The following is a 27,906-nucleotide window of genomic DNA, read 5'->3' as shown; positions in this document are numbered from 1 at the left end:
TCGTGGGCATACGCTCCGCCGCTGGGGCAGAGGTGCAGTTATCTTAGAAGTTTCCTGGTTCCTCTCTTTCAATTCCCAAGTTTTTTGGGGAAAGAGCATGCCGTGATCAACGCCACCCAAATGCAGCCTTCGCTCCTCTTGTGTTTGGTTCAGTTCATTATGCATTATGAAACCCAAAACCCCTTCTCCACTTTCAGCTGGTCATCAACCTACGGTTGCATTCCTTCATAACTGAATCCTTCCTCTTGCTCCTTTACAGAGCCTTCCCACTGATTTATATATATATATATAAAATGCACTAACTGCATGCACTGTTAGGATTGTAAACATTATATAGGCTGGGCCTTTGCACACTGACAAACTGGAAAAAGAAGCTAGGAATCATTGGGGTGAGGCTACGACGGCAAAAAGCGTCCAACTTTGTTCTTTTTGAGATAATCTGCTTCCGGATGAATTCAAACACACAGGCAGTTGAGTTCTGGCAGATGTTGACAGCTGTTTTGGCATCCAGCTTATGAAGTAAGGCAGAAGTTTGGCCAACATTTGCTCCAAAATGGCAGCCCAGGCCCAGAAGCTGTTTCGCTACATAGAAGTCCCAATTCTTAAGTGTTGGGCATGGAACCCAAATCAATCCCATGCCTTCTAGCAGTAAAGATTTCACAGACTGTGTAGCTCATGCAACAAGACAAAGCCTTGGGTTATTATGTCCAGAATCTAGAACAGAAATGTAACAATAAAGTGTGGAGTGCATTTCTTTTCATTACTGGAAAATGGTTTGCTTAAAAAAAGGAAATAAACTCTGGGTAAACCCTACCCAAGTTGGGAAGGGCCACTGGGAAAACAAAATGGTTTGCGGGGTTGGATTGAGCCAGAGTTTAGTCCAGGATGGCTCAATAAATATTCTTTCATTGCTAATCATACTGGAATGGACAAATCAAACAATCAATGACAAGTCTTGCCTTCCTTGATTCTCCTCTGACTCTCAGCATTTCCTAGTGAAAGGCTATTCTGGAATTAGGAGCCAGAGAATTAATTCTCTTTTTGTGTGTGTGGGATGAAATAGTGGGCTTGGAGAAAGTTGATGGATGATGGATCCATTTTTGTTGAATTGGGTGCGATTTGCCCAATGCTCAAGAATGGGCAGGTGGGTCGGGATAATTTGGTGCCCCTTGTTTCGTTTTCAAAGACAGACAGACAGACAATTAGTTGGCAGTGTGTGAAGAGATCTGCAGCCTGATCTATAGCAAGAGAATTGTTATGGTGAGGAATAAGATGCCCATAGCCATGACTGCCACGGAGACCTCTGGGATCCGGGCGCTGTTGAGGGTGACTTTGAAGGCTGTGATTTCCTCTTGGTAACCTTCTTCTCTGGAGGTGCATTTAAAGACCCCCTGGTCCATCGGGGTGCTCTCTCCGAAACGGAGGGTGCAGGACTGTTCGTCCATGGAGCATGGGTACGTCTTGTCATCTTTGACCCAGGTGTAGATGGCGTGGTGAGACCGCAGAGGGCACGGCAGGTAGATGTAGCCAGTGGGATCTACACTCACTTTCTTGAGAGCCTCCTGGGCTAACTTTTCTTCAAGGGTCAACATTTAAAGAGAGAGAAAGAGAAAAAAAAACAGAGGAGAAACCATTTTTAGGTTTGTTTGCAGGTTCAACTAAGGCTCCTCTTCCAGAAGGCCTCAGAAAGTTGCTCTGAAAGGAAGGCAGCTTTCAGTTGGATAAAGGTTCCCAACCCCTGTTCTAGAGAATTGGCACCCATGTAGAACTTCACTTACCATCAAGACATTTAACAGAAACCAAGCCTCTCATCACTTAAGGCCAATGGGCTTGCATTGAAACAGCAGTTTATTCCATTTCCCCATTATATCTGAGCTTTCATGTGATGTAAAAGCCACTTAATGGAAACCTAATGGAATATAGCACATGCTCAGCATTCATTTCCTTGTTTTCTAATTCCAGAAAAAGCTCATTTTGCAACCCACTGAACCCAGAATATTGCAGGAGTAAAGTGACCAAATGTGGGACAGTATGTTAGCACTCAGTTCTTTCTTGAGGTTTCCATGGAGGAACAGAAAGGATGCAAGTGTAGTGATGTTGTCCAGTGGCATTCATTGTACTGTATCATATCACGCCCACTGGTGTGAATGCAATTTAGCATAAAATGCTGGTATATTTGTCAATAAGCCACGGTTCCATAACGCAACAGGTACTGTGTAGAATCACAGAACTGCAGAGTACAAAGAAACCCGAAGGGTAATTTAGTCCAACACCTTGCGCTGAATGCTCTGCGCAAGGAACATTAGAAAACGGGACACATGCACAAGCGTTATAATCAGGAAAACTAATGCAATATTCTCCCCCTCTGAATACAGCCTAGGTCTAATCCTGCCCTTTGGCATCAGCAGCAGAGAAGAAATCTTTGGTAGTTAATTGTTTCAGTCCTTGGGCCAATCAAACCCGTGTTGGAATTATCTGAGGGTTAAGGGAGAAGAGGGCTAGAAGAAGCCTCAAGTAAAAAGAAACCCAGGCTTTTCATTTCCCCATCATCTGTGACCCTTAAAGACAACCCAACCCAGCCGTTTGCATCCACAGGCCTAAAAGGTTTCTATGCGGCATCGTCTTACCTTCAGCGTTTTCACACATGGAAGCTGTGCTCGATGAATCTAGGTTCTGAAGCAAGCTGTTGAAGGAAACATATGGGTGTAAGAAGAGCCCAGCCGGAACAAACCAATGGGTTGGACTGGGTCCCGGGGGACTCAGCTACGTTAGTCAAAAAACAACGCTTTGAATGCATGATAAACATGCAAGACCAGGGACTCAGCTACATTGGCAAAGAAAAAACGTTTTATATGTTTTGTTTATGCATTCTAACACTGCGACGCCAGATGGCGCTGTGGAGTCCTGTTTTTGCCAACCTGATTTCTCATACAAAGTTTGCAATGCGTTAACTGAAACAGTTCTTTGATGTGTTTAGATCTAGCCCTGATGGTAAGGTAAAGGTAAAGGTAAAGGGACCCCTGACCATTAGGTCCAGTCGTGACTGACTCTGGGGTTGGGACGCTCATCTCGCTTTATTGGCCAAGGGAGCCGGCGTACAGCTTCCGGGTCATGTGGCCACCAGGACTAAGCCGCTTCTGGCGAACCAGAGCAGCGCACGGAAACGCCGTTTACCTTCCCGCCGGAGCGGTACCTATTTATCTCCTTGCACTTTGATGTGCTTTTGAACTGCTAGGTGGGCAGGATCAGGGACCGAGCAACGGGAGCTCACCCTGTGGCGGGGATTCGAACTGCTGACCTTCTGATCGGCAAGTCCAAGGCTCTGTGGTTTAACCCACAGCACCACCCGTGTCCCTTAGCCCTGATGGTGCTGGAGAGCAAATATATATATATATCTAACATAGCGTTTCCCCTCCTTTTGTTATACTGGTTTAATTTCTGACGTATTTATAGTGGGGTTTTCCTGTGTGTAGATCCACCCAAACTCTACAATTCTGTGATTTCTATTATCCTGTTCCCCACAGTGGCCAAAGAGATGTTTCAAAGAAGTATAAAAGCAGCACATGAAGGCGACAGCTCCACCCTTGTGTTTTGGGGTTTCCTTAGTCTCAAGCACCAGGTACTCAGAGATGCAAATGGACCAGCAGTTAGAATGGATAAATATGTCAATTTTGTTTTCATATCTCCCTTTTCCATGCTGAAGTTCAGCTCTCCACATTTCCATATCAGCTTGTGCTTTTCTTAAAACATGAAAATTTAGCAGGGTTTCAGTGCAAATTCTTCCTAATGTACACGCTTTAGGGATGCAATTTTGCCAAACACCCTCCCCACCTTCCACTAGTCTGGAGGGGCCATCAGTTTCAATAGATCAACTTTGAGTATCACTTAATTGGATGCAGGTAATGGTAACGGTAAGGGACGCAGGTGGCGCTGTGGGTTAAAGCCTCAGCGCCTAGGGCTTGCCGATTGAAAGGTCGGCGGTTCGAATCCCTGCAGCGGGGTGCGCTCCCACTGCTCGGTCCCAGCGCCTGCCAACCTAGCAGTTCGAAAGCACCTCCGGGTGCAAGTAGATAAATAGGGACTGCTTACCAGCGGGAAGGTAAACGGCGTTTCCGTGTGCGGCTCTGGCTCGCCAGAGCAGCGATGTCACGCTGGCCACGTGACCCGGAAGTGTCTCCGGACAGCGCTGGCCCCTGGCCTCTTAAGTGAGATGGGCGCACAACCCCAGAGTCTGTCAAGACTGGCCCGTACGGGCAGGGGTACCTTTACCTTTACCTTTAATGGTAACGGTAAAGGTAAAGGGACCCCTGACCATTAGGTCCAGTCGTGGCCGACTCTGGGGTTGCCGCCCTCATCTCGCTTTATTAGCCGAGGCAGCCGGCGTACAGTGGTGCCCTGCAAGACGAATGCCTCGCTAGACGAAAAACGTGCAAGACGAAAGGGTTTTTCGTTTCTTGAGTTGCTTCGCAAGACGAATTTCCCAATGGGCTTGCTTCGCAAGACGAAAATGTCTTGCGGGTTTGCTTCCTTTTTCTTAAAGCCGTTGATACCCGGGGAATCCGCGCTCCGCAAGTCGAAAAAATCGCAAGACGAAGCAACTCGCGGAACAAATTAATTTCGTCTTGCGAGGCACCACTGTACAGCTTCCGGCTCATGTGGCCAGCATGACTAAGCCGCTTCTGGCAAACCAGAGCAGCGCACAGAAACGCTGTTTACCTTCCCGCCAGAGTGGTACCTATTTATCTACTTGCACTTTGACGTGCTTTCGAACTGCTAGGTGGGCAGGAGCAGGGACCGAGCAATGGGAGCTCACCCTGTCACGGGGATTTGAACCGCCGACCTTCCGATCGGCAAGTCCTAGGCTCTGTGGTTTAACCCACAGCGCCACCCACGTCCAATTGGATACAACGTCATAGGAAAATGCAGCAACATGCGGACGATGGGGAGGAGGTGCTTTGGAAAGTCGATTTATCAGGATCAGACACCCCAAATTTCCCTTCCCCTTTTGATTTTGGTCCAGACCTGCCAGTGGAGTTACTGTCCTGGGAGACGGCGGAGCAGGTCTTCTGTTCCCCGTCCCATCCACAATATGGGTCACGGGCCAGGATACACTTCCAGCAGTTTTCCTTGTACTGGTCACAGTCGGCCAGCAGCAGGCGCACCACCTCGAACTCGGTGCTGGCGTACAGGTGGCCCTGCCGGAGAGAAGACGGATTAGAGCGAAGGGCAGAAGAAAGAAAGGAAAAAGAGCTGCCTGAAGGGGACCCCACCCATTGCAAGGAAGAGAGGTCCGTAAGATGCTAACCTAGTTTGGGAAACTAAGATGGATCACTGAGAAAGGGATTTTTTAAATTTTCTTTTTTTTGAGAAAAGCAACCCTGCCTGGCTGTTCTTTTAGGAGGGGAGAAAACATTCTTGCACATGCCCAACTATGCCGTTTGTCTGCACTCTTACCGAATCGTCGTCCAAGATCATAGAAGAGACAGGGGCTTCCTTCTTGAAGGGACTCAGCTCAGCAACAATCACTGTCTGGTCTTTGCTTCTCAGCACCTTGTGGATCTTCCCTTTTGCTGTGGCACCGAGAGAAGGAGAGGCGTTGTGTTTATAGGAAGCTGCCTTATATTGAGTCAGACCATTGTTCCATCTACCTCAGTCCTGTGTACATTGACCAGCAGTGTGGCCCTCTGCAGTTTCCTGGCAGAAATTTCTCCCCGCCTTACCTGGAAATGCCAGGGATTGAATTTGGGACCTTAGCGCATCAGGCGCTGCACCACTGAGAGTTGTCGGTTTCCTCCTCCTCAACATCAGACCACATTCACTCTGTGCATTTAAAGCACTGCAATACTGTACAGTGGTACCTCAGGTTAAGTACTTAATTCGTACCGGAGGTCCGTTCTTAACCTGAAACTGTTCTTAACCTGAGGTACCACTTTAGCTAATGGGGCCTCCCGCTGCTGTCACCGCACAATTTCTGTTCTCATCCTGAAGCAAAGTACTTAACCCAAGGTACTATTTCTGGGTTAGTGGAGTCTGTAACCTGAAGCGTATGTAACCTGAGGTACCACTGTATAAGGGCAGGCACACTTTTGTTCTGGGTTCCTCCTCCTTTCCTTCGTGTGGTGAGTGAGGACCCTGTTGCAACAGATCAATAAAGATCAGGCTTACTAGCTGCTTTGCTTCTCAATATTCTCTGCTTGGCCTCTGTTATTTTCTCCTACCAATAGGGAACCTACGTAAGGACTCTGTATGGGCTCTTGGATACCCCATAAAGGAAAAAGGGCAGATTATTTTGTTTACAACACCTCATAAGGGAAAGGGAGCAGTTTTTTCTTATACCACAATGATCCCCACAGACAAGCAGTTCCACAGAGCAAGAGTGTGGGGCCGGAAGGCTGGTCTCCCCTCCATGGCCGCCAGCCAAGCTCACCTGTTCCCAGGAAGAGGACATCGTGGGAGATTCCGGCAGCATCCTGCACACTATCCACCACCACCTGGGTGTATGTGTCATTGTTCTGGAGGATGTAGAGGGGGCGCTCTTCATCCGGGTAGATGACCGAGTCTATTTCGGGGTGGTCCTTAATGAAGGTCAGAGTAGATTTGGGCAACGGAGGGTGACCATCTGGTGGCACACACTGAGCAGGAGGAGAGAAAGGTAGACAGGGATAAGTCAGCACATGTGTTTGGAGAAATGAACATTTTGCACAAAAAATAAATAAAGATTCCTGCTTTTTGGTTGTTTATCTTTATTAAAGATTTTCTTGATTTACAAAAGTGTGTGCAATGTCTCTCTCTGGTATTTCCCCCCCCCCCCCATGTAACATTTTTTACAAATCAGTTTCTTTTGTGGAGACTTTAGGAAGAAAAGGGGGAAATATGGGTGGGGTCGGGGTCGGGTGGCGATGCTTCTATTTTACGCACTATATGCGGGGTTTGGTGTCAGCGTTGCTTGTTCAGGTTCTCTGCTGTTCGCTTGTGTTCCTTTGGTGGTGAGAGAGGTTGGGGTTGGCCAAGGTGTGGTTGTTCATTTGTGGTTGGCTGTGGTGATCTTTCTTTTCATGTGTGAGCGGGGTGGGTGGGTGTTTTGGATCAGGTTAGCCATATTGATTTGTATGCTGTTGGTGGATTTTTGTCGTTGTCTTGTTGGGCTGTGTATGTGATAAAGGGGAGTCATACCGGGGTGAAGGCGTCTTCTTCTATTTGTCCCCATGTCCGTTTCAGTTTATTGATTAATTTTTCTAGTAAGGCTGTTTCCCAGACTATTTGGTACCATTGGTCCAGGCTTACTCCTGATAGGTCTCTCCCGTGTCTGGCTATGATGTTTCTGGGTGTGATGTACTGAGTGGAATAGGATTCAGAATGCAGCGGTCTGATTGGTCCTAGAACAATAGGATTCAGAATGCAGCAGTCTGATTGGTCCTAGAACAACAGGATTCAGAATGCAGCAGTCTGATTGGTCCACAGGAGCCACCCAACCCAACTCCAGGTGGAAATGAATCTGCAACCTGATTGGCCTACAGGAGAATCCCGGAATTAGCCAATCACGTGGGGCCCATTGTGTAAATAATGTATATAAGGCAGACATTTCGGGGGAACTTCCATTCCTCCTCACCACTATGAGCTGAATAAAGAGCATGAAATCCACTCTCGACTCCCAGTATATTTCAGTGGGTTATGAGTTCTTTGTGGTATAAGTGGGCATTATTGTCTTGGAAGATGTTTAGTAAGATTCCTGCTTTTTCAAAAACCCAGAGGCCCAGGAATGACCTTACCATGCCGGGTCTGGGCACAGGGATGGGGCCAGTGACCCCTTTGAACTTCGAAGTCTTGAAAACGTTGCTGATCCGGTTCATCGAGTACGAACAGACAGCAGATGAACCCCTAAGGGGGGAAAAAACCAAAAACACTGGTGTAATGTCAGTCTTACAGCCGACTGACCATTCCAGGAAGCACAAAATCACAAACGCAAAATCGGCTTTTCATGTGTCCTGATAAATTCTGCATTGGAGTCTGCTTCAATCTCTGTATCATTGGCTCCCACAATTTTTGGGGCCACCGCCCCCTTGGTTCGAAAGACTCATCGCCAGCGCTCTTTACTCTATAAAAAGCATTATTCAGAACAGCAGTTTGCACGACCCACTAAGGAAGATAATGCAGTAACATTCAAAACAGTAACTGTTAAAATGCACATTTATTCAAAATCAAGTCAAAACTATTTAGTTTAATCAATTCAGCAAAATCGATGAACTTGATCTGGTCATGCCAGAGGTTTTCTAAGCCTGATAGTCAATAATAATAATAATAATAATAATAATAATAATAATAATAATTTATTATTTATACCCCGCCCATCTGGCTGGGTTTCCCCAGCCACTCTGGGCGGCTTCCAACAAAACACTAAAATACAATAACCTATTAAACAATAAAAGCTTCCCTAAACCCTTAGCTGCCCCCTTGCCCTCCCCATGGCAAATTCACCCCCCACAGGGGGCGCTACCACCCATTTTGGGAAGCACTGCTCTAAATGATGGAAATGAGAGCATCTCTCCAGGGCTGTATTAAGCATATGTGGCATGGGGTGCAAAGACCCACCTGGCACCTTCCCAGGTTGCCCAGTTCCAGGCGCGGAGGAGGGTGGAGCAGGCCGGCCACTTCAATGTCTCGCTGGCTCGGTTGCCCCCGAACTCGCGGCGCAGAGCCACCCACAGCAGAAGAGCCCGTTGCGGCGCTCTGACCGAGGGGCAGTGGCGTAGCGTGGGGGGTGCAGGGGGGGCCGGCCGCACCGGGTGCAACATCTGGGGGTTAGGGTTAGGGGGCGCAAATCCACGGTTTAGGGGGCGCAAATCCATGGGTTAGGGGGCGCAAATTACTTGCCTTGCCCCGGGTGCTGACAACCCACGCTATGCCACTGCCGAGGGGTGGACTCTTCCCAGGACTCAACTCTCGGGCCCCGGACTCTGGGCCTGGTGCCCCTGAGAGCCTGGCGCCCGGATGCCGCGCACCCCTAGTGCCTATGGGTAAGACGGCCCTGTAGCTCTCCACGAAGGGAACTTGGATCTTGGAGTGTAGAAACTTTATACAGTGGTTGCGAACGGGATCCGTTCTGGAGGCCTGTGTGCAACATGAAAAGAGCACAACCTGCAGCGGCGCATCTGTGCACGTGTGGGTTGCAATTCACCGCTTCTGTGCATGCGCGTGATGTCATTTTGTGCGTCTGCGCACACGTGAGTGGTGAAACCTGGAAGTAACCCTTTCCGGTACTTCTGGGTCACCGTGGGATATAACCCAAAAAAACGTAACATGAAGCGGACGTAACATGAGGTATGACTGTAGTGCACTTAATGCGACTTAGGTAGGCTGGCCTTGATATGGGAGCTGGGTTGAATCCTGCCTGGCCCTTAACTCACCACGCACTGGAGAAGACGCCGTACAGCACCGTCTCGCCCTTACCGCCCTCCTTCTTGGAGATGAAGGCATCCTGGAGGCGGTGGAAGCGCATGGGCTCGGTGGGGTGTCCACACACCAGCCTCGCCTTGAGGAAGGTGCTCCAGGAATCCGCCATGACAGGCCTGCCACCTTGGTCCACCTGGAAGGGCAGAAGACCTGATGTCATGGGCAGGCTGGATGTATTCAGAGGAGAGGAGGGAGGCACCAGCTGGAGAAGAAGACTCAGAGCTTGGGCAGTGGTGGTGGGACGACAACAATGGGTGGTCACAGGGAGCACACCGGGAGGAGGTGGACGAGGTAACAGGGTTTGGTGAGCAGGAGGAGGCTGTGGCAGAGAGCAGCCCAGACTCCAAGGCAGAAGTGGAGGCGGGAGGGGAGTGGGGCCGGGAGACAGAGAGGAGACCAGCTGGTGAAGATGCGAGGGCAGACCCTCCAAATGTCTCTATTTTCCAGGGACAGTCTGGGATTTACAGAATCCTGGTTTCTGATTTGATCCCGGAATGTCCCGTTTTTCCTTAGGAAATCCCTATTTTCATTGGAGAAATGTTGGAGAGTATGGAATAGGACGTCCCTATTTTCATTGGAGAAATGTTGTAAGGTATAGAAGAGGAAATAATAATAATAATAATAATAATAATAATAATAATAATAATAATTAATAATAATTTATTTATACCCCATCCATCTGGTTGAGTTTCTCCAGCCACTCTGAGCGACTCCCAATCGAGTTTTAAAAACAATACAGCATTAGATATTAAAAACTTCCCTCAACAGGGTTGCCTTCAGATGTCTTTTAAAATTAGGATAGCTGCTTATTTCCTTGACATCTGATGGGAGGGCGTTCCACAGGGTGGGTGCCACCACCGAGAAGGCCCTCTGTTTGGTTCCCTGTTTTCATCAGATAAATGTTGGAAGGTATGGAATAGGCTGTCCCTATTTTCATCAGAAAAATGTTGGAGGGTATTGAAAAGAATGTCCCCATTTTCATCAGAAAAATGTTGGAGGGTGTGGAATAGGACGTCCCTATTTTCATCAGAGAAATGCTGGAGGGTATGGAAAAGAATGTCCCCATTTTCATCGGAGAAATGTTGGAGGGAATGGAATAGGACATCCCTATTTTCATCAGATAAATGTTTGGAGGGTATGCCAAGGATTCTCCCCCTCCTGCTGTGACCAGTTCTCCTAGAAGAGGGATGAAGAGGGTGGAGCAGAGACAGACAAGGCAAGCAAGTCTCAGATTGCTTGGGAAGGACCCAGGGGGAGGAACAGACTTATGCAATTGTGGGAAGACAGGGACCTTTAGTTGGGACGTGGGTGGCGCTGTGGTCTAAACCACTGAGCCTCTTGGGCTTCCCGATCAGAAGGTCGGCGGTTCGAATCCCCGCGACGGGGTGAGCTCCCGTTGCTCGGTCCCTGCTCCTGCCCACCTAGCAGTTCGAAAGCACGTCAAAGTGCAAGTAGATAAATAGGTACCACTCCGGCGGGAAGGTAAACAACGTTTCCGTGCGCTGCTCTGGTTCGCCAGAAGCGGCTTAGTCATGCTGGCCACATGACCTGGAAAAACTGTGGACAAAGCCAGCTCCCTCGGCCAGTAAAACGAGATGGGCGCCGCAACCCCAGAGTTGTCCGCAACTGGACTTTACTGTTAGGGGTCCTTTACCTTTACCTTTTAGGGACCTTTAGTCCTCGCAACTGCCTCATAGGAGCAAGTTCTACTGTGACAAGTTGCTGTGCTCACTAGGCCTGGCTTCCTGAGCTGTCTTGTCTCTGAATAAAGATCTTCACTGATTCCGTGAGTTATTACTGACCTGCTCCCGGTACTTGTCTAAGTGGCCTTCCGGGTGCTGCTGGGACTAAAACTCCCCCTAGCCCCTGCCCACGAGCCATGTAACTGGTCCGCACCCCATCCCTCCATCCTTCTCAGACGTCGCTGCCTCGCTCTAACCTTGCAGACACGTCCGAGCCCAGCTTTGTAAGGCTCCTCGTCCAGCCCGGCCGACTGGTTGACCTCATTGTAGAAGAAGAAGATTTCGTCTTTGCTCTGGTCCTTCTCCGCCAGCAGGGCGGCGCCAACAAAGTCCGCTCCTGCTGGGGCGGGAGAGAATTGAAATGGTACGGCTGGTATTTAGGACCTGTGCTCAGAAAAACACACACAAGAGGAGCCCTTCTCAAGGGATAGACTGGATCTGCACATGGAGGCCGCATTGTTGCAGTCAACTGCTGATGGGCAGCCATGTATTGTGAGCGATTATTCCTGTTGACCATGTATCTAACCAGATTCCAAAAGTCCTCTGCAAGCTCTCTGTTCATAAGCAAGAGCAATCACTACAGTGGTACCATGGTTTGCAAACAGTCTGGTTTGCATATGTTTTGGATTACAAACACGTCAAACCCGGAAGTGCATGTCCCGGTTTGCAAACTTTTTTTGGTTTAAAACCCATTTTTTTTGGATTACAAACTATTTTTTTTTTTGAGGCCCCATTGGCGAAAGCGCGCCTTCGGTTAATGTTATGTACTGAAATTCTCCCCCTGGGTCAGCAGGGGGATGCTGTAGATAGTTCAGGTCCACATATGCAAATAAGGGATCGAAAGTGACGTTCAGTGATTGAATAGTTACAGAAAGTGGTTACTGTTGCGTTCTAGTGGAGCTCTATATAAGCAGGCTGGCTGAACCCTTCAGTTCAGTTCTGTTCTGGCCTGTGAATAAACAAGAGCTGTTTGAAGAACCGCTGTGTCGTCTGATATGTTCACCCACCACTTAACAGTTACAACCTGTTTTGGTTTACAAATGGACCTCCGGAACAGATTATGGTTGTAAACCAAGGAACCACTGTATTTCCCCTAAGAGCCAGTGGGACAGGAAGGAACAGACGAGCAAAAAGGGGGTGTTAGAGAGATGGGGAAAGGGTGGTAACACCCATGTTTGTCCTTGGGCCTGTGGACCAGGGCAGGCTACCTGCAAACAAATGTGGCTCTCAAAATGGCGGGGGAAGAAGCATTTCAGAGGAGAGCTGCAAAGACATTAGCTTTATGAGCAATCATGGCCGATGGCTGATGTAGGTGCCTTTCCCCCAATGATGGGGCTGAAATAAAAAAATTAAGGTCTTTTATATATATAATAAATGTTCATAAATGTACCAAGCAAACATGTACATAAATATATAAACCACATGTCTGAAGCAGCACAGGAAAAGAGCCCTGAAACCATTTTGACGCCCAAACTGACCAAATGATTTCTCCGCAAGGTCAAGGCAAATGGAAAAGCCTCCCCATTGTCTTTTCCTTCACAAATCCTGTCTTGAGGGTATGTCTGTGTATGAATTGGGTGAGCCTGTGACTTGGCTCAGGAACTAAGTATTTCTCATTACAAAAGACTGGCCAGGCTCCCCAGGGTATCCAATCAAGTGAGCATTAACAGCTAACCTGTCAGACAGGAGGTAAACAACGCACTCAGATTTCTGGTGTAGACCGCCCTTTCTGTGATGTAGGTATGATGTTTCTGGGGGTGGTCTTGGACTCCAGGGCGGGCAATTTAAAATGTCTATATAAGGGTGGACACACCTTTGTTTGGGGTACTAGCTGCTTTGCTTCTCAATATCCTCTGGTTGGCCTGTGTTATTTTCTCCAACCGATGGAGAACCTACAAAGGACTCTATAAGGGCTCTTGTGTTCCCCATAAGGGAATAAGGGCAGAATTTTCATTTATTACAGGGTGGTTGATGGCTGCCATTTTGTGGCCTGCCCATTTCCTGCCCTCTTAAAAAGGGCAGCGGTTTGTGCTACGCCGAGCCTCCACGGCAACCATTTTGTGTTGTGCACGGACACTCGCAGCATTTCCTCAGAATTACAAAAGGCCAGAGACCCCAGCGGTGTTTTCCTTATCCACTCCCAGCCTTTGTTACTTGCAGACAATGTTGTATTTATTTTTATGTATTTATTTCACAGGGTTTCCATACCGCCCAATGACCTCCGAGCCGTTTATCTAAAATATTTCTAAAAATGCCAGTAAAAGCAACTGTTCAAAAACAAGCCATTTGACGCACATGGCATCTCCCGTGCAGAAGAGTTGTGAGAACTATAGTTTGCCCCTCACAGAGCTATGCTTCCCAGCACCCTTAACATACTACAGTTCCAGTGGCGTAGCGTGGGTTGTCAGCACCCGGGGCAAGGCAAGTAATTTGCGCCCCCTAACCCGTGGATTTGCACCCCCTAACCCTAACCCCCAGATGTTGCGCCCGGTGCGGCCGGACCCCCCTGCACCCCCATGCTACGCCACTGTACAGTTCCCAGAATTCTTTGGGGGAAGTCACATGCCTTAAATGCATGGTCTGTAAGCTGCCCCTGGTTGATCCAAAACCAACAAAAATATAAATGAAAACCAGGAGTTTTAAGACATATACAAAGGGATGGAAGAGAGAGAGAGTTTCTTACGGGGCAGCCAGCTGTTTTCTGTCTTCAGTCCCTTCTTCTTCCCATAGCTTCTCTGGATGCTGCTTTTTTCCCCAGACAATGCAGAGTAAAGGGTGTCTTCTGAAATTGGAACATGCAGGGGAAGGAAAAAATGTGAGTCGCCCATTGCAAACTTTGAAATTATGAGAGCCGAAACAAACACTGCCTTCTTCCTGACTCCTGGTGCCTGTGATCACACTTATACACTTACATATTTCTTCCACCATATGGACTAGAATTTTACATCAGTGCAATTGACTCCATGAAGAATTAGTGGGATGGACAAGAGCCCTTTGTACAGTGTCGGTTTTATGTATAAGCTAAAGAAGCTATAGCTTACGGCCCCACTCCCTTGGGAGCCAGTGTGGTGTAGTGGTTAAGAGAGGTGGACTTGTAATCTGGTGAACTGGGTTCATAGAATCATAGAATCCTAGAGTTGGAAGAGACCACAAGGGCCATCGAGTCCAACCCCCTGCCAAGCAGGAAACACCATCAGAGCACTCCGGACATATGGTTGTCAAGCCTCTGCTTAAAGACCTCCAAAGAAGGAGACTCCACCACACTCCTTGGCAGCAAATTCCACTGTCAAACAGCTCTTACTGTCAGGAAGTTCTTCCTAATGTTTAGGTGGAATCTTCTTTCTTGTAGTTTGGATCCATTGCTCCGTGTCCGCTTCTCTGGAGCAGCAGAAAACAACCTTTCTCCCTCCTCTATGTGACATCCTTTTATATATTTGAACATGGAGTATATATTTGAACATCGAGTCTCCGCTCCTCCACATGCAGCTGCTGGGTGACCTTGGGCCAGTCACACTTCTCTGAAGTCTCTCAGCCCCACTCACCTCACAGAGTGCTTGTTGGGGGGGAGGAAGGGAAAGAAGATGGTTAGCTACTTTGAGACTCCTTCGGGTAGTGATAAAGAGGGAAATCAAATCCAAACTCTTCTTCTTCTCTTCTTGGGGCCCCCCAAAACATTTAAAGGGAAAAAACAACCTGGATGCACATTTCAAAAATATAAGATAAAAAGCAAATAAAATAAAACCTACAGCAACAGTGTTTTGTGTTGTGTAGGCTCCTATGATGTAAGTCATGGGCCCCGCCTGCTAGCCTGCTCCCTAAATATCACTGCTTTGCTCCTTTCTATATATAGGGTGCCTACATTCTGCATGGAGTGACTGCATGACAACATGTGCAAATGGATTTAGATACCTATGAGATCCATCAATTACCATATACAGTGGTACCTCTGGATGCGAATGGGATCCGTTCCGGAGCCCCATTCGCATCCAAAAGCAAACGCAACCTGCGTCTGCGCGTGCACATGTCGCGATTCGCCACTTCCGCGCATGCGCGTGATGGCATTTTGACTGCGCATGCGCAAGCGGCGAAACCCAGAAGTAACATGCTCCGTTACTTCTGGGTTGCCGCAGCGCGCAACCCAAAAATACTTATCCCGAAGCTATTTCAACCTGAGGTATGACTGTAGCATATATTCAACCCAAAAAACAGCGACAATTTGTTGTGGACAAAGGACAGCTGGTCATATAAAGGGCCCCATTACCTTCAAACCTAAATCGGGCCCTGCCTTTGTGAACCAAGACTGTTATGTACTAAAGTTCTCGCCCTGGGCCAGCAGGGGGATACTGTAGATAGTTTTCACTCAGGTCCACATATGCAAATAAGGGATTGAAAGTGACGTTCAGTGATTGGATAGTTACAGAAAATGGTTACTGTTGCGTTGTACTGGAGCTCTATATAAGCAGGCTGGCTGAACCCTTCAGTTCAGTTCTGTTCTGGCCTGTGAATAAACAAGAGCTGTTTGAAGAATCGCTGTGTCGTCTGATATGTTCACCCACAACTTAACAAAGACATTTTGCCGTTTGAACATTCGAAACCCAAAATCTGAGCAGAACAAAACCAGCCAGGAAGATTCCCTCTGCGCCTTTCCTTACTCCGTACCTACAGTGATGACCACGGCGTTCTGGGATGGTGACGCTGGGGAGATGTTTTCCCCTGAAGCAGTGATATTCCGGCCTTGCTTGTCCATTTGGAAAGTTGTGGCGTTGACCTTGGAGTAAAGAGGCAAAAAAGAAAAATGATTGCATTTTGATATATCAACTGCCTCTCGATTTTCATGTGACTTCCTGCCACGTTTTTAAAAAATTGTTTTTACAGATAGTTTCATTGCTTTATTCTTTTGTAAACTGCTCTGGGGGTAGATTTCCCCACCCCCAATCAAACAACATATAATTTTTATGAAATGAAAATAGGCAAAACACCTGCAGATTCCATCTACCACTCTGATATTTCTCAAGCTCACCAGAAACCAGCACTTGGGAGAAGCCGCGTTGGTTCCGCAGACCATCATTTTGTTGTCCAGCTTCTCAATCACTTGGATGAAATTATCACAGTCCTCCGATGAGGAAAGGTGATAGGGAGGGGAGAGGGAAAACACAGAAGCATATTGATTTATTCTAACATTTATGACCCACGCTTCCATGGCATTCTTCAAGGTGGCTTCAATAAAACCGAGCCATCGATATTTGTAAAACAACAACAACAAAAACACAAACCGCAATAAAAGCAGCAATGTATATTCGTTAGAAATGGGGACAGTTCTACTTTGTTAAAAAGTGATCTGTGCTCCAGTGTGAATTTAAAAATTGACGCTGTTTCTCTTGGAGGAACGTTGTAGGGAAATACCTTTGTTCCTCAAGCCCCAACCCCCCCTTGCCATTGATAACCTCTTGCTGCTGGAAAACATGAGTTTGCATTTTGTATACACACACTTGAAATATTTACATGTAACATTTTCAGTGCAATAAATGCATTTTTTTAAAATAAAAAAACAGGGGAGGGGGATACAGAAAACAGAGAAGAAATAAAGGTATATATACGGTATATATGTGTGTGTGTGTAAAATAATATATTTCTAGAGAGCATGAGTTGATTAACCATGCCCTCCTTGCCACTAGGGGGCGCCAACTATTTACCGTATTTTTTGCTCTATAAGACTCACTTTTTCCCTCCTAAAAAGTAAGGGGAAATGTGTGTGCATCTTATGGAGCGAATGCAGGCTGCACAGCTATCCCAGAAGCCAGAACAGTGAGAAGGATCGCTACTTTCGCTACGGTAATTTAATGCAGCCTTTCTAGGCCTAAGGGTTGGGTGGGTTATACAACAAAATGCATCCCAAAACAGGCGCCCAGATTGGCTGTGGAGGTGCTGATCCCAGGAGATTTACGCAATGGTCTGTGCCAGCTGTTGGCTTAACATCTGTGAAGGGTCCTCAACAAACATGGAGGCCGGGAGTTCCATCAGGGTGGCCCCTAAAAGATGCATTGCGCAGACTGAGACCTGAGTCAGCGGTAGCTTAATTGGGCCAGCTGGGATCCTATTGGCTCCTTGCGTCGTCACGTGATCCCTGCTGGCGCTGCAGTACCCCCTCCAGCCACTGGTAGCGCTGCAGCACAAGTGGGGCAGGAAGTTGAGACACGCCCCCCACCATTGTCCCCTCTTACATTTTGTAGTTCACTGATCCAGGTCCCCACAACTTCTTACCCCTGCTGCTTTGTGCTTGCTTTTACAGTCCTTTTCCGCCTTCTCCTCAGCCTTCAGGGGGACCTGGAGCAAGGAGAGAGACCCTGGTGAGGAAACTGGGGGACGCCGACCCTATGCCCCCCGCGAAAACTAGGAGGCTATTTCGCCCCGTGCTGGTCCCGGGATGCGGCTCAAGAGAAAGAGGACATCAGGATAGGAACGCAGGAATTTCCCTTCTACTGAGTCAGAGGTTTTGTCAGACTGGTGACTGGGAGCGGCCGCTGAGACCACATAACACCTGAAAGACCTACATTGGCTTCCAGTACGTTTTCAAGCACAATTCAAAGTTGATGCTGACCTTTAAAGCCCTAAACTGCCTCAGCCCAGTATACCTGAAGGAGCATCTCCACCCCCATCGTTCTGCCCGGACACTGAGGTCCAGCACTGAGGGCCTTCTGGCGGTTCCCTCACTGCAAGAAGCGAAGTCACAGGGAACCAGGCAGAGGGCCTTCTCTGTAGTGGCACCTGCCCTGTGGAACGCCCTCCCACCAGATGTCAAGGCAATAAACAACTATCTGACGTTTAGAAGACATCTGAAGGCAGCCCTGTTTAGGGAAGTTTTTAATGACTGATGTTTTCATGTATTTTTAATCTTTTGTTGGAAGCTGCCCAGAGTGGCTGGGGAAACCCAGCCAGATGGGTGAGGTATAAATAATAAATAAAATAATAAAATAAAGATTAATAAATAATTGTCTACAATGACTGGGAACATCTCTCCAGGGTTTTGGAAAAGGGAGATTCCCAGCCCTGCCTGGGGAAGCCAGGAATTGAACCTGCGACGTTCTGCAACCAAAGCAAGAGCTCTACAGCTGAGCTACATCCCTTCCCTGGTTCTTCATTTCAGCACCACGGACACCTCCTAGGGAGAAACGTGCTCCCTAGTAACCCAAGCCCTTCTGAGCCTTGACCTCAGAACATACAGAGCTTTGCTGGATCAGGCCAATGGCCCGTCTAGTCCAGCATCCTGTTCTCACAGTGGCCAGACAGCTGCCCCAAAGGGAAATGCACAAGCAGGATTCGAACTCAAGAGCAACTCTTCCCTAGCTGCAGTTTTCCGGCAACTGTCATTCAGAAGCATCACTGCTTCCAGAGCACAGCGACCAGGCCTAGTAGCCACCTCTCCTCCATGAATTTGTGTAACCCTCTTTTAAAACCATTCTGATTGCTGGCAATCTGTTCCTCCGGTGGAAGCGAGTTCCGCAGATTAACTGTGCCGCCTGAAGCTCTGTACCTCTTTCGGAGTGACTTCGGAGTCCGTAAACGTCAAGAGCAACAGCTTCCCCCGGCCTCCGACGAGGACCTGGTTGGAGCCGGGCTCGTGGAACATGGCCGCCGGTCTCTCACGTTCACCGAAATTGAACCTCTGGGCATCTGAAAGGAGAGGAGGTCATATTGGTCATGGTTGGAGATGTGGTGGAGAAATAGGAACAACAATACAGTGGTACCTTGGGTTACAGATGCTTCAGGTTACAGACTCCACTAACCCAGAAATAGTGCTTCAGGTTAAGAACTTTGCTTCAGGATCAGAACAGAAATCGTGCTCCAGCAGTGCGACAGTAGCAGGAGGCCCCATTAACTAAAGTGCTACCTCAGGTTAAGAACAGTTTCAGGTTAAGAACAGACCTCCAAGAACGAATTAAGTACGTAACCTGAGGTACCACTGTACATATGTGGTGGAGGTGTGAGTGGTCATAAAGTTATTATTTAGCGACTTTCAGAGATTTATAAGATTTCTGTTTATTTGGTTTCAGAGTTCCTACGGAGCAGGCTTCGGAGATCTTTGCGACTTGCAGTAGAGACTCTCCCATGAACCTCAGTGATTTGCTGGGCGTGCAAGGGATAAAGCCGTCTTTTGAAATGTTACTGTCCTGTCCGCACCAGCATGGGGCTTTGGAGCCTGAATGGATCTGGGCCCTGAGGTCTCCTTGGAGGAAGGGGGTGTGCGTGTAGAGGAGCTGTATGATTGCATAGAGGGAAGACTTGCCCCCTCTGTGGCCCCCAGATAGGCTGCCGAGAAGGGATCATGGCCCTCAGACTGGAAAAATGGTTCTGCTTTCTCTCTTCGGAGAGAGAAAACGGGAACTGACTTCCACTTAAGCGCGCGTACAACGGAACAATCTCCATTCTGCTGCCTCATCCGTCCAGAGAGCTCCTCTTCCACGGCGGCGATATTAATGCGGTTAATGCATAATACATGGGCTTAAAAAATAAAATCAGGCAGAGAAAGGGCAGAGGAGAACACTGAACAGTGGGTGGTGGCACAGAAACCAAGAGTGGCAGTGGGCTCTTTACAAAAATATACAATTAAAAATAAACCTGCCCTGTTTTAATTGCACCCAATGAGCAGGGCTGGAGAAGCAGGGCTGGAGGGCCACCCTTGGCCCTGAACCTGAAATTCCCCATCACGGATTGATCTTATATCTTATCCATCCATCTATGGCAGGCATCCCCCAAACGCGGCCCTCCAGCTGTTTTGGGACTACAATGCCCCTCATCCCTGACCACTGGTCCTGTTAGCTAGGGATGATGGGAGTTGTAGTCTCCAAACATCTGGAGGGCTGAGTTTGCCTATGCCTGGTTTAGGGTGTGGTTGTTTGTTTGTGATTGTGGCGAATTTTATTTTCATGTGTGAGTGGAGTGGGTGTTTTGGATAAGGTTAATAATAATAATAATAATAATAATAATAATAATAATAATAATTTATTATTTTTACCCTGCCCATCTGGCTGGGTCCCCCAAGCCACTCTGGGCGGCTTTCAACAAAACACTAAAATACAATAACCTATTAAACATTAAAAGCTTCCCTAAACAGTTCCCTAAATTACCCAATATGGCTAAACAGTTAGCCATATTGATTCGTATGCTGTTGGTGGATTCTTGCCGTTGTCTTGTATGTACAAAATACTACCCCAGGCACCCCCAAACTCGGCCCTCCAGCTGTTTTGGGACTACAGCTCCCATCACCGCTGACCGCTGGTCCTGTTAGCTAGGGATGATGGGAGTTGTAGTCCCCAAACAGCTGGAGGGTCGAATTTGGAGATGCCTGATCTATGGTGCCCATTGGGGCAGGTTGGGCGGAAGACAAGGAGCCCGGCAGTAGGTGGCTCCAGGGAGCCAATGGCCCTAGCAAACTGCCCTGCTCAACTTTTAAAGGAGGGGTTCCCCCAAGGTGAGTGGTAGCGCCCCCTGGAGGGTGGTGAAATTACCTAGGGGGTGCCAAGAGGCGGTGGGGAGTCACGGGGGTGTAAATGACCACCAGACTCCAAAAAGCTGGCATCACCGGAGCACGTTCATTGAATTAATTAATCTGAATAGTTTTGATTACATTTGCAATTAACCGTTACTGTTTCGAATGTGATCGTGTTTTTATTGGGCAAACTGCTATTCTGAATAATGCTTTTTTATAGGGGAAAAGGACATTAGGGGTGGGTTGGCGCTGTGGGTTAAACCACAGAGCCTAGGACTTGCCGATCAGAAGGTCGACAGTTTGAATCCCCGCGACGGGGTGAGCTCCCGTTGCTTGGTCCCTGCTCCTGCCAACCTAGCAGCTCGAAAGCATGTCAAAGTGCAAGTAGATAAACAGGTACCACTCCGGTGGGAAGGTAAATGGCGTTTCTGTGCGCTGCTCTGGTTTGCTAGAAGCGGCTTAGTCATGCTGGCCACATGACCCGGAAGCTGTACGCCGGCTCCCTCCGCCACAACCCCAGAGTCGTCCACGACTGGACCTAACGGTTGGGGTCCCTTTACCTTTTTACTTTATGGAGCAAAGGTTTGGGGACCACTGATTCTTGCAATGCCATGGCTTGGACTAGATCCCTCTGGATCCCTTCCAGGTCTGCGATTCTGCAATCCTATGCTTCAAACCTCCCTAGCCCCTTTGCCCTGTGCTAACATTTTTGAATTCTGGTGCTGGAGGAGACTCTTGAGAGTCCCATGGACTGCAAGAAGATCAAATCTCTCCATTCTGAAGGAAATCAGCCCTGAGTGCTCACTGGAAGGACAGATCCTGAAGCTGAGGCTCCAAGACTTTGGCCACCTCATGAGAAGAGAAGACTCCCTGGAAAAGACCCTGATGTTGGGAAAGATGGAGGGCACAAGGAGAAGGGGACGACGGAGGACGAGATGGTGGGACAGTGTTCTCAAAGCTACCAGCATGAGTTGGACCAAACTGCAGGAGGCAGTGGAAGACAGGAGTGCCTGGCGTGCTCTGGTCCAGGGGGTCACGAAGAGTTGGACACGACTAAACGACTAAACAACAACAACAACATTGCAGTGGGGTTGAGGAGCGGGGAGAGCGTTTATGGGGAAATTTCCCCAAGGTCACTCTTGGCTGGAAACTGTCCATCATCCACAAATGGGGGAGCTGAACTGGGAACCCGGAATGGGCATTCAAAGGGCAGGAAACCAGAGCATCCCACCGGGTCCTTGAGAGACTCTCTCTCTCTCTATCTTGCAGAAATGCTGCTTAAGCCCACAGGCTTTCCTTTCCGGGGGCTTTTCTAACAAATGTGTCGTGATGAGGAGCAGCGTGCAATTTGGGTCTGTGAGGGCGAGCCCTGCGGGTGGCAACCGCGTATCGGAGAACGAATCTGGGGCGTTGTTTTTGTGTTCCCTGCCTCCCCTCCTCTCGGAGCTCGCAGCTCTCTTTTTATCCGCACTGCAGAGAGTGCCAAGTCTAGCCTGACCCAGTCTATAAAATCTCCTCCTCTGTTTCTCTGCAAAAAAAAAGCCTCCTGTTTTTGGAAGAGAGCGGCTGTCTTGCTGGCTGCCAGCCAGGCCCTGCAATCCCATCTCAGGTGTGGCACTGCCTCTGGTGCCAAGGGGAAAGAGATGCCCAGGTCTCAGGTATGCCTGAAAGCAGCACTATCTGGTCTGGGAAACCTCTGAGTGTGCAGCGATCCCCTGAGGAGGTGCAGAGTGCCTTTCCTACCTTCTTCAAAGCGTTGAGAAAAACCCCATGTGCAGAGATTCTCTGAGGATGTGCAGAGTGCATCTTTCTGCAGTAAAGGGGACAAACACCTGCTTGGCCTCTTCAAAGGCCATTTATTCCTATCTACTAGACATTGCTCAGATCCCAGGGGGCAGAACCGGGGTGTGTGTGTGTCTAGACCCCAGTTGTGCCAGTTCCTAGATGGCTATGGAATTTGGAGGCATGATTTGGCAAAAGCCAGGAAATCTGGGGGAGAGGGGCAGCATAGGGGGTTTTAACAGCTGTAGTTAGCCATGAAGACCCCCATGGAGCCTCCAGATGCAGAAGCAGTCTACCTGTAGCAACGCGGCCGGAGAAGGCTGTTGCCATGGTGGCCTAGTGGAGGGCTTCACAGGAGTGTCTGAATGGCCATCGTGGGGAACTGGTCTAGGCCAGACCCCATCAGATGGACCCCGCTCCAGAGGGTTCTTCCTGCTAGCCATGGTCGTTCAGAATGGAACCTCCATTTACAAAGGCAGTCTACCCCCTTCATTAGGGCACAGGGAGAGCCTCGCCTTGCAGCGTAAAGGAAGAGAGCTGGTGGTTTCAGACCTCATGTGTGGGCTTCCCTTGGGCTGTCCTTATGTCCATCCCCGTCCCCCCAAAAGACCCCATGTGGTGTAGTCGCTAGAGTGTCAGACTAGGACCTGGGAGAGGCCAGGGCTCAAATCTCCACTCGTCCACTTGGGGGCCAGCCACTGCTTCTCAGCCCATCCTACCTCGCAGGACTGTTGTGGGCATTACATGAGGAGGAGAACCATGTGCGTCTCTTTGAGCTCCGTAGAGGAAAAAGGTGGAACATAAACGCAATAGCAAGAAATAAATAAAAAGCCAAAGCATTTGTGCATTTGAGGCCTTAGCCCCAGAGTAAAACAAAACAACAACCCCCAGCCGGAGTGAAAATGTTGGGCAGGCCCAATGTCCAGCCTCCCTGCTTTCGCAGCAGCCAAATGCCCCCGGTTACCTAGAAGTCCAGATAGACTGCCTCTAGACCTGGAGGTTCCACAAGAATCTCAGGAGAGCCCGGTTGCTGGATCAGGCCCAGAGGGGCCCATCTAGTCCAGCATCATGTTCTCACAGCAGCCAACCAGGTGTCCCAACGAGAAGCCCTCCAGCAGGACCAGAGCGCAAGAACTGTCCATTTGTGGTTCTCAGCGACTGGCCTCCAGAGTCCAACAGAGGACGGAGGACATAGCCATTGTGGTTAGGAGCGAACGATAGGCTTCTCCTCCTTGAATTTGCCTTGTCCCTCTATTAAGCTGATTCATTTGCTGCCGAAATGGACTATTTAGTGGCACAAGGCCCTCAGGAAGCTGGCCTTATGCCCTTGCTCAATCTAGCCCAGTATTGTCCACACAGACTGGCAGCACCTCTCCGAGGTTTCAGACGGAGGGTCTCTCCCGGCTATTGAACCCGGGTCCATCTGCAAGTGAAGCAGATCGCGCTAGCCGCTGAGCTGGGCCGCTTCTTTCCCCTAAAAACAACAACTAAGGTCCCAGTCCTCATGCTTGTCTTTGGGTTTTCAGAGGGAGAGGGGTGGCCATTGAAAGTGGGGCGAAGCAGATGTTCTGCCCCAGAGCCGCTGCTCTGCCCAACAACATCAAGATGGAAACTTCTTGTGCCTCTTCAAATCACGCATCTGTGAAACACAAGTGTGAGATAAGCCAAGAGGCCGTTTGCCACCTGCCCCAGATGTCTATGGGTCCAGGAAAAATTGTGGGGGTTTTGGATTAGGGATGTAGGAAATCCAGCTCCTACCAGATCAGGCTGTTTGTCTGTCTGGAGCAGGCCTGTTGGCTTTGAGTGACGGCATCTCTCCAGGATCTGAGGCCGGGGGGAAACAAAATCCACTTTCATCTGCTAACCTGGTTTTTATTTTTATTTTTAAATCCCGGGGACTGAACCTGAACTCTTCGGCTGATGCTCTACCCCTGAACTACAGTTTCCCCAGCAAGCTCTGCTGAAATCATTCCGCAGAAGTGGAAGCCGGTCTCACGATGACACAGCCTTCTCCCTTCTCTGAAATGAAAGAGACTCCTGCCTCTGAAGTTTAAATGATTTTAATTGCGAATATGGATGTTTTCACAATTATAAAATGCACAGTATATTAGGAAGGCGTATGCCTCTTGAAAGGCGACGATGGCATTTCATAAACAAACAGTTCAGCTTCGGACACACCCTATATTTAGAGCCCAATGCTGGGAACTGTAGTTTAAGGGTGCAGGGAATTGCAGTTTGGTGGGCGGTCAACCACAGTTCCCAGGATTCTCAAGTGGTGGGAAGTCATGTGATTTAAATTTAGGGTGTGGAGGTAGACTTCGTCCCACGCAATGGTGATGCTTAATCCTAGGATCACTCAGAGAAGCTCGCAAACGAGTTTGGTCCCTAATTGTTTGTACTGCAGCATCCCTGATTGCCTATCACCACCGATTTACAGAGTTCAATGCACTCATCACTACGACGCCTCATGATGTTCAGGCTCCTTCAGGCTTTTGCCACTGAGCTCATGGCTCAGTATAGGATCAGAGGAAGCTGCCTTATACCCAGACAGAGCTTCATCGAACTTAGAAGTGCCTACACTGACTGGCAGCAGCTCTCCAGGGTTTCAGGCACAGGTGCGGGTGGGATCTTTCCAAGCCCTATCTAGAGATGCCAGGACTTGAACCTGGGACCTTCTGCAAGCCAGGCAGATCCCTTACCCCCAAGTAATGTGCCTTCCCTGCTGCAGACTAGCAAGGACCACACCTGAAAGCTGCAAAAGTGATTTAAGGAAGGCGTTCGCTCCAAATCTTCCAACCAACCCTAGATATGTTTTTTAAAAACCTGTCATTATCTTATGTAATATTTGAAGCATGTATGGAAGTGAAAGCTGGACCATCAAGAAGGCTGATCGCCGAAGAATTGATGCTTTTGAATTCTGGTGCTGGAGGAGACTCTTGAGAGTCCCATGGACTGCAAGAAGATCAAACCTCTCCATTCCTAAGGAAATCAGCCCTGAGCGCTCACTGGAAGGACAGATCCTGAAGCTGAGACTCCAATACTTTGGCCCCCTCAGGAGAAGAGAAGACTCCCTGGAAAAGACCCTGATGTTGGGAAAGATGGAGGGCACAAGGAGAAGGGGACGACAGAGGACGAGATGGTGGGACAGTGTTCTCGAAGCTGCCAGCATGAGGGAGGCAGTGGAAGACAGGAGGGCCTGGCGTGCTCTGGTCCAGGGGGTCACAAAGAGGCGGGCATGACTAAACGACTAAACAACAACAATATTTGAAGCCTGTTGGGCCTCCCTCTCCGCGCTGCTTCGGAAAACCAGGATTCTAGCTGCTCAGATAGACTGTGCCTGCTCAGGAAGCTCTGGTGCAAATAGATAAAGGAAAACACCCCCCCCCACCCAGTGCTGTCTAGTGACACAGGGACATCGCCTGCCTTTCATCTCTGATCTGGCAGTGGGATTACCTGTCTGGAAGCCACATCTGTCCCCCTCCCCAGACATCTGCATCGCACGGCAAGCAAGATTTGGTTCCAGCAAGAAAGATGTGCACTGCCGGGTCTGGCAAAACAAAACGTCTTGACCCAAAGGAACAGGCAGATGGTATTATAATTGCCTTGGGAGGGGTGCACTTGGAATGCACTTTGCTGTGTCAGGTTGTAGCCACCAGAAGAAGGTTAATAATAATAATAATAATAATAATAATAATAATAATAGCCTTTGCTGCCCCGCCCTGTGACCTGACTGGTTTCCTTGGAAGTTGCAGGCTGGCTTCATTCAAAAGAGACTTTTGTCTGGCAACAGGGCGTGGGGTATCGAAGTTCTGAGTCGGCTTGTTGGCAGGACACCTGCCTGGCGTGCAGAAGGCATGCAATCCCCAGAGACATCATCCCCAGGCAGGGCTGGGAAAGACTTCTGGTCTGGAACCCGGGAGAGCAGCTGCCAGTCAGTGTTGGGAATGCTGAGCTCCAGAGACCAATGAGCCTGTCTTGGTAAAAGGCAGCTTCTCATGGGTTGCCTCCGGCGCTAGGCGTTCTCAGAGTGGACCCAATGAAACCAATCCTTTCAATGGGTCTACTCTGAGTAGATGGGGCTGCCCATCCTGCCCACAAGTGAAATCCCTCCCTGTCAGACTTGAGAGCGAGAGATGAAAACAAGCAGCTTGGTCGGCTCAGAGTGACTGAGCCAGACCCGGTCCTCTCCAAAATGTGCTTAATGATAAACAGGTTTCCGTGGCAACCGCCTCCTCCTCCTGCAACATGCCTCTGTGCAAAAGGAATGCATAACATCTTGGGTTATATATCTGTTTTTCTACCGAGTATCTCACAGCTGAGTTGGGGGGACGACAACCACAAATGGACCCTGACCATGAAAGGATTAGCAGACCCCCAATTTTCAGGCTGGTGGGGTGAGCCCCTCCTGAAACGCAGAGCGACCATCTAGGATGTCCTGAACACAAATCTGCAAATAGTTTCTCATGCAGAAAGCTGAACAGAGGTAATTCTAACCTGTTCTTATTACCAATCTCCTGCAACTACCATGCATTAAATAAAGTTAAAAGCTATCGTATATACACCCCCCTTTTTTTCGGAGGGGAGGGAATGTTTCTGGTTAAATCATCTAAGACGAATGCGAGATTGGCTTTTTTTTTAAAAAAAGAAATTGCAGGCACTATTATAATAAAAAAATAGTTCTCTCACAAACCTTGCAGATTGAGCTTCAGCCTGGGCACCTTTTGGGAGGAGGCGAGGCAGAGGATGGAGAGCAGGTAAAAACAGAGGCCTCTCATCTTTTTGGGGGGGTGGGTATCTGTGTGGGGAGGAAGAGAGAATGTCTGCGTCCCGAGAATGGATGTCTGCAGCAAGGAAAACTCCACAGGCGCTGTTTTTCCTCCGGCTTCTGTCAAGAGCTGAGTGCACTCCTCCTCCCAGCTCTCGCTATCCTAATTTATAGCCCCTTCAAAATAAATAAATAACTACATCCCCACCAACCCGGCAGAGGAGAAACAAACGTCAGCAAAGCTTCCTCGAGAAGAGAGGGGGGGGGGGGAACCATGACCAACCATCACTGTCTGCCCTGCCCCTTGTTTTAAGTCTCAGGCGAAAGAGAACTGCACAGCAAAGAGATTTGCAAGGTGGCAGAAGGAAAATGGGGAGAAATCCAATCTGGTCGCTCAGGGAATGTCCCTGGGGGGAAATGGCCAGCCCAGAAAGGGGTGGGATGCTTTCAGAGCTGGCTCTGTTGTTGAGTGATGGGCAGAGGTGGCCCTTAGTGCCTGGCTTACAATGGACATATTGTCAGTCAGTCAGTTTTATTGCACATAGCCAAAGGCTGCCGCAATGTACAATAACCTGGCTATTTTCAATGATGGTTAATTAATTAAAGACTCCCTGCTTTAATGACACAAAGGGGAAAGAGTGAAGGGGTTGTGTTCATGGGATAAACGCTCATTTATGTAT

The 27,906-nt window shown here is 48.8% G+C and overlaps 2 protein-coding genes and 1 long non-coding RNA gene across 4 annotated transcripts in view; 1 reads left to right on the top strand and 2 right to left on the bottom strand.

The window, feature by feature from the left end:
* Positions 1-27,906, top strand: part of LOC307205904 — a 260,341-nt gene that overhangs the window by 4,906 nt on the left and 227,529 nt on the right. The gene's annotated exons all lie outside the window — the stretch shown is intronic.
* The window catches only part of MRPL9 (mitochondrial ribosomal protein L9), a 97,652-nt gene that overhangs the window by 58,819 nt on the left and 10,927 nt on the right, over positions 1-27,906 (bottom strand). The gene's annotated exons all lie outside the window — the stretch shown is intronic.
* LOC307205555 (semaphorin-7A-like) lies at positions 455-27,589 on the bottom strand. 2 transcript variants are annotated; one of them, XM_079958074.1, is made up of 14 exons: positions 27,152-27,589; positions 18,724-18,863; positions 17,454-17,516; positions 16,213-16,305; positions 15,852-15,960; positions 13,876-13,974; positions 11,390-11,532; positions 9,405-9,583; positions 7,770-7,878; positions 6,428-6,632; positions 5,455-5,570; positions 5,023-5,195; positions 2,628-2,683; positions 455-1,576 (listed from the first exon to the last, which is right to left on the bottom strand). In XM_079958074.1, exons 1-14 carry the CDS (start codon positions 27,234-27,236, stop codon positions 1,239-1,241), a joined length of 1,908 nt encoding a protein of 635 aa, XP_079814200.1. In that variant the 5' UTR covers positions 27,237-27,589; the 3' UTR covers positions 455-1,238. The 2 variants fall into 2 exon arrangements, with proteins under 2 accessions (XP_079814200.1, XP_079814201.1); XM_079958075.1 differs by having other exon boundaries at positions 11,390-11,529; positions 27,152-27,588.

This window comes from Podarcis cretensis (genome assembly GCF_951804945.1).
Source record: "Podarcis cretensis genome assembly, chromosome: 16".
NCBI classification, from domain to species: domain Eukaryota; kingdom Metazoa; phylum Chordata; class Lepidosauria; order Squamata; family Lacertidae; genus Podarcis; species Podarcis cretensis.
The sequence above is the reverse complement of the archived record's forward strand: the minus strand, read 5'-3'. Positions and strand labels throughout refer to the sequence as shown.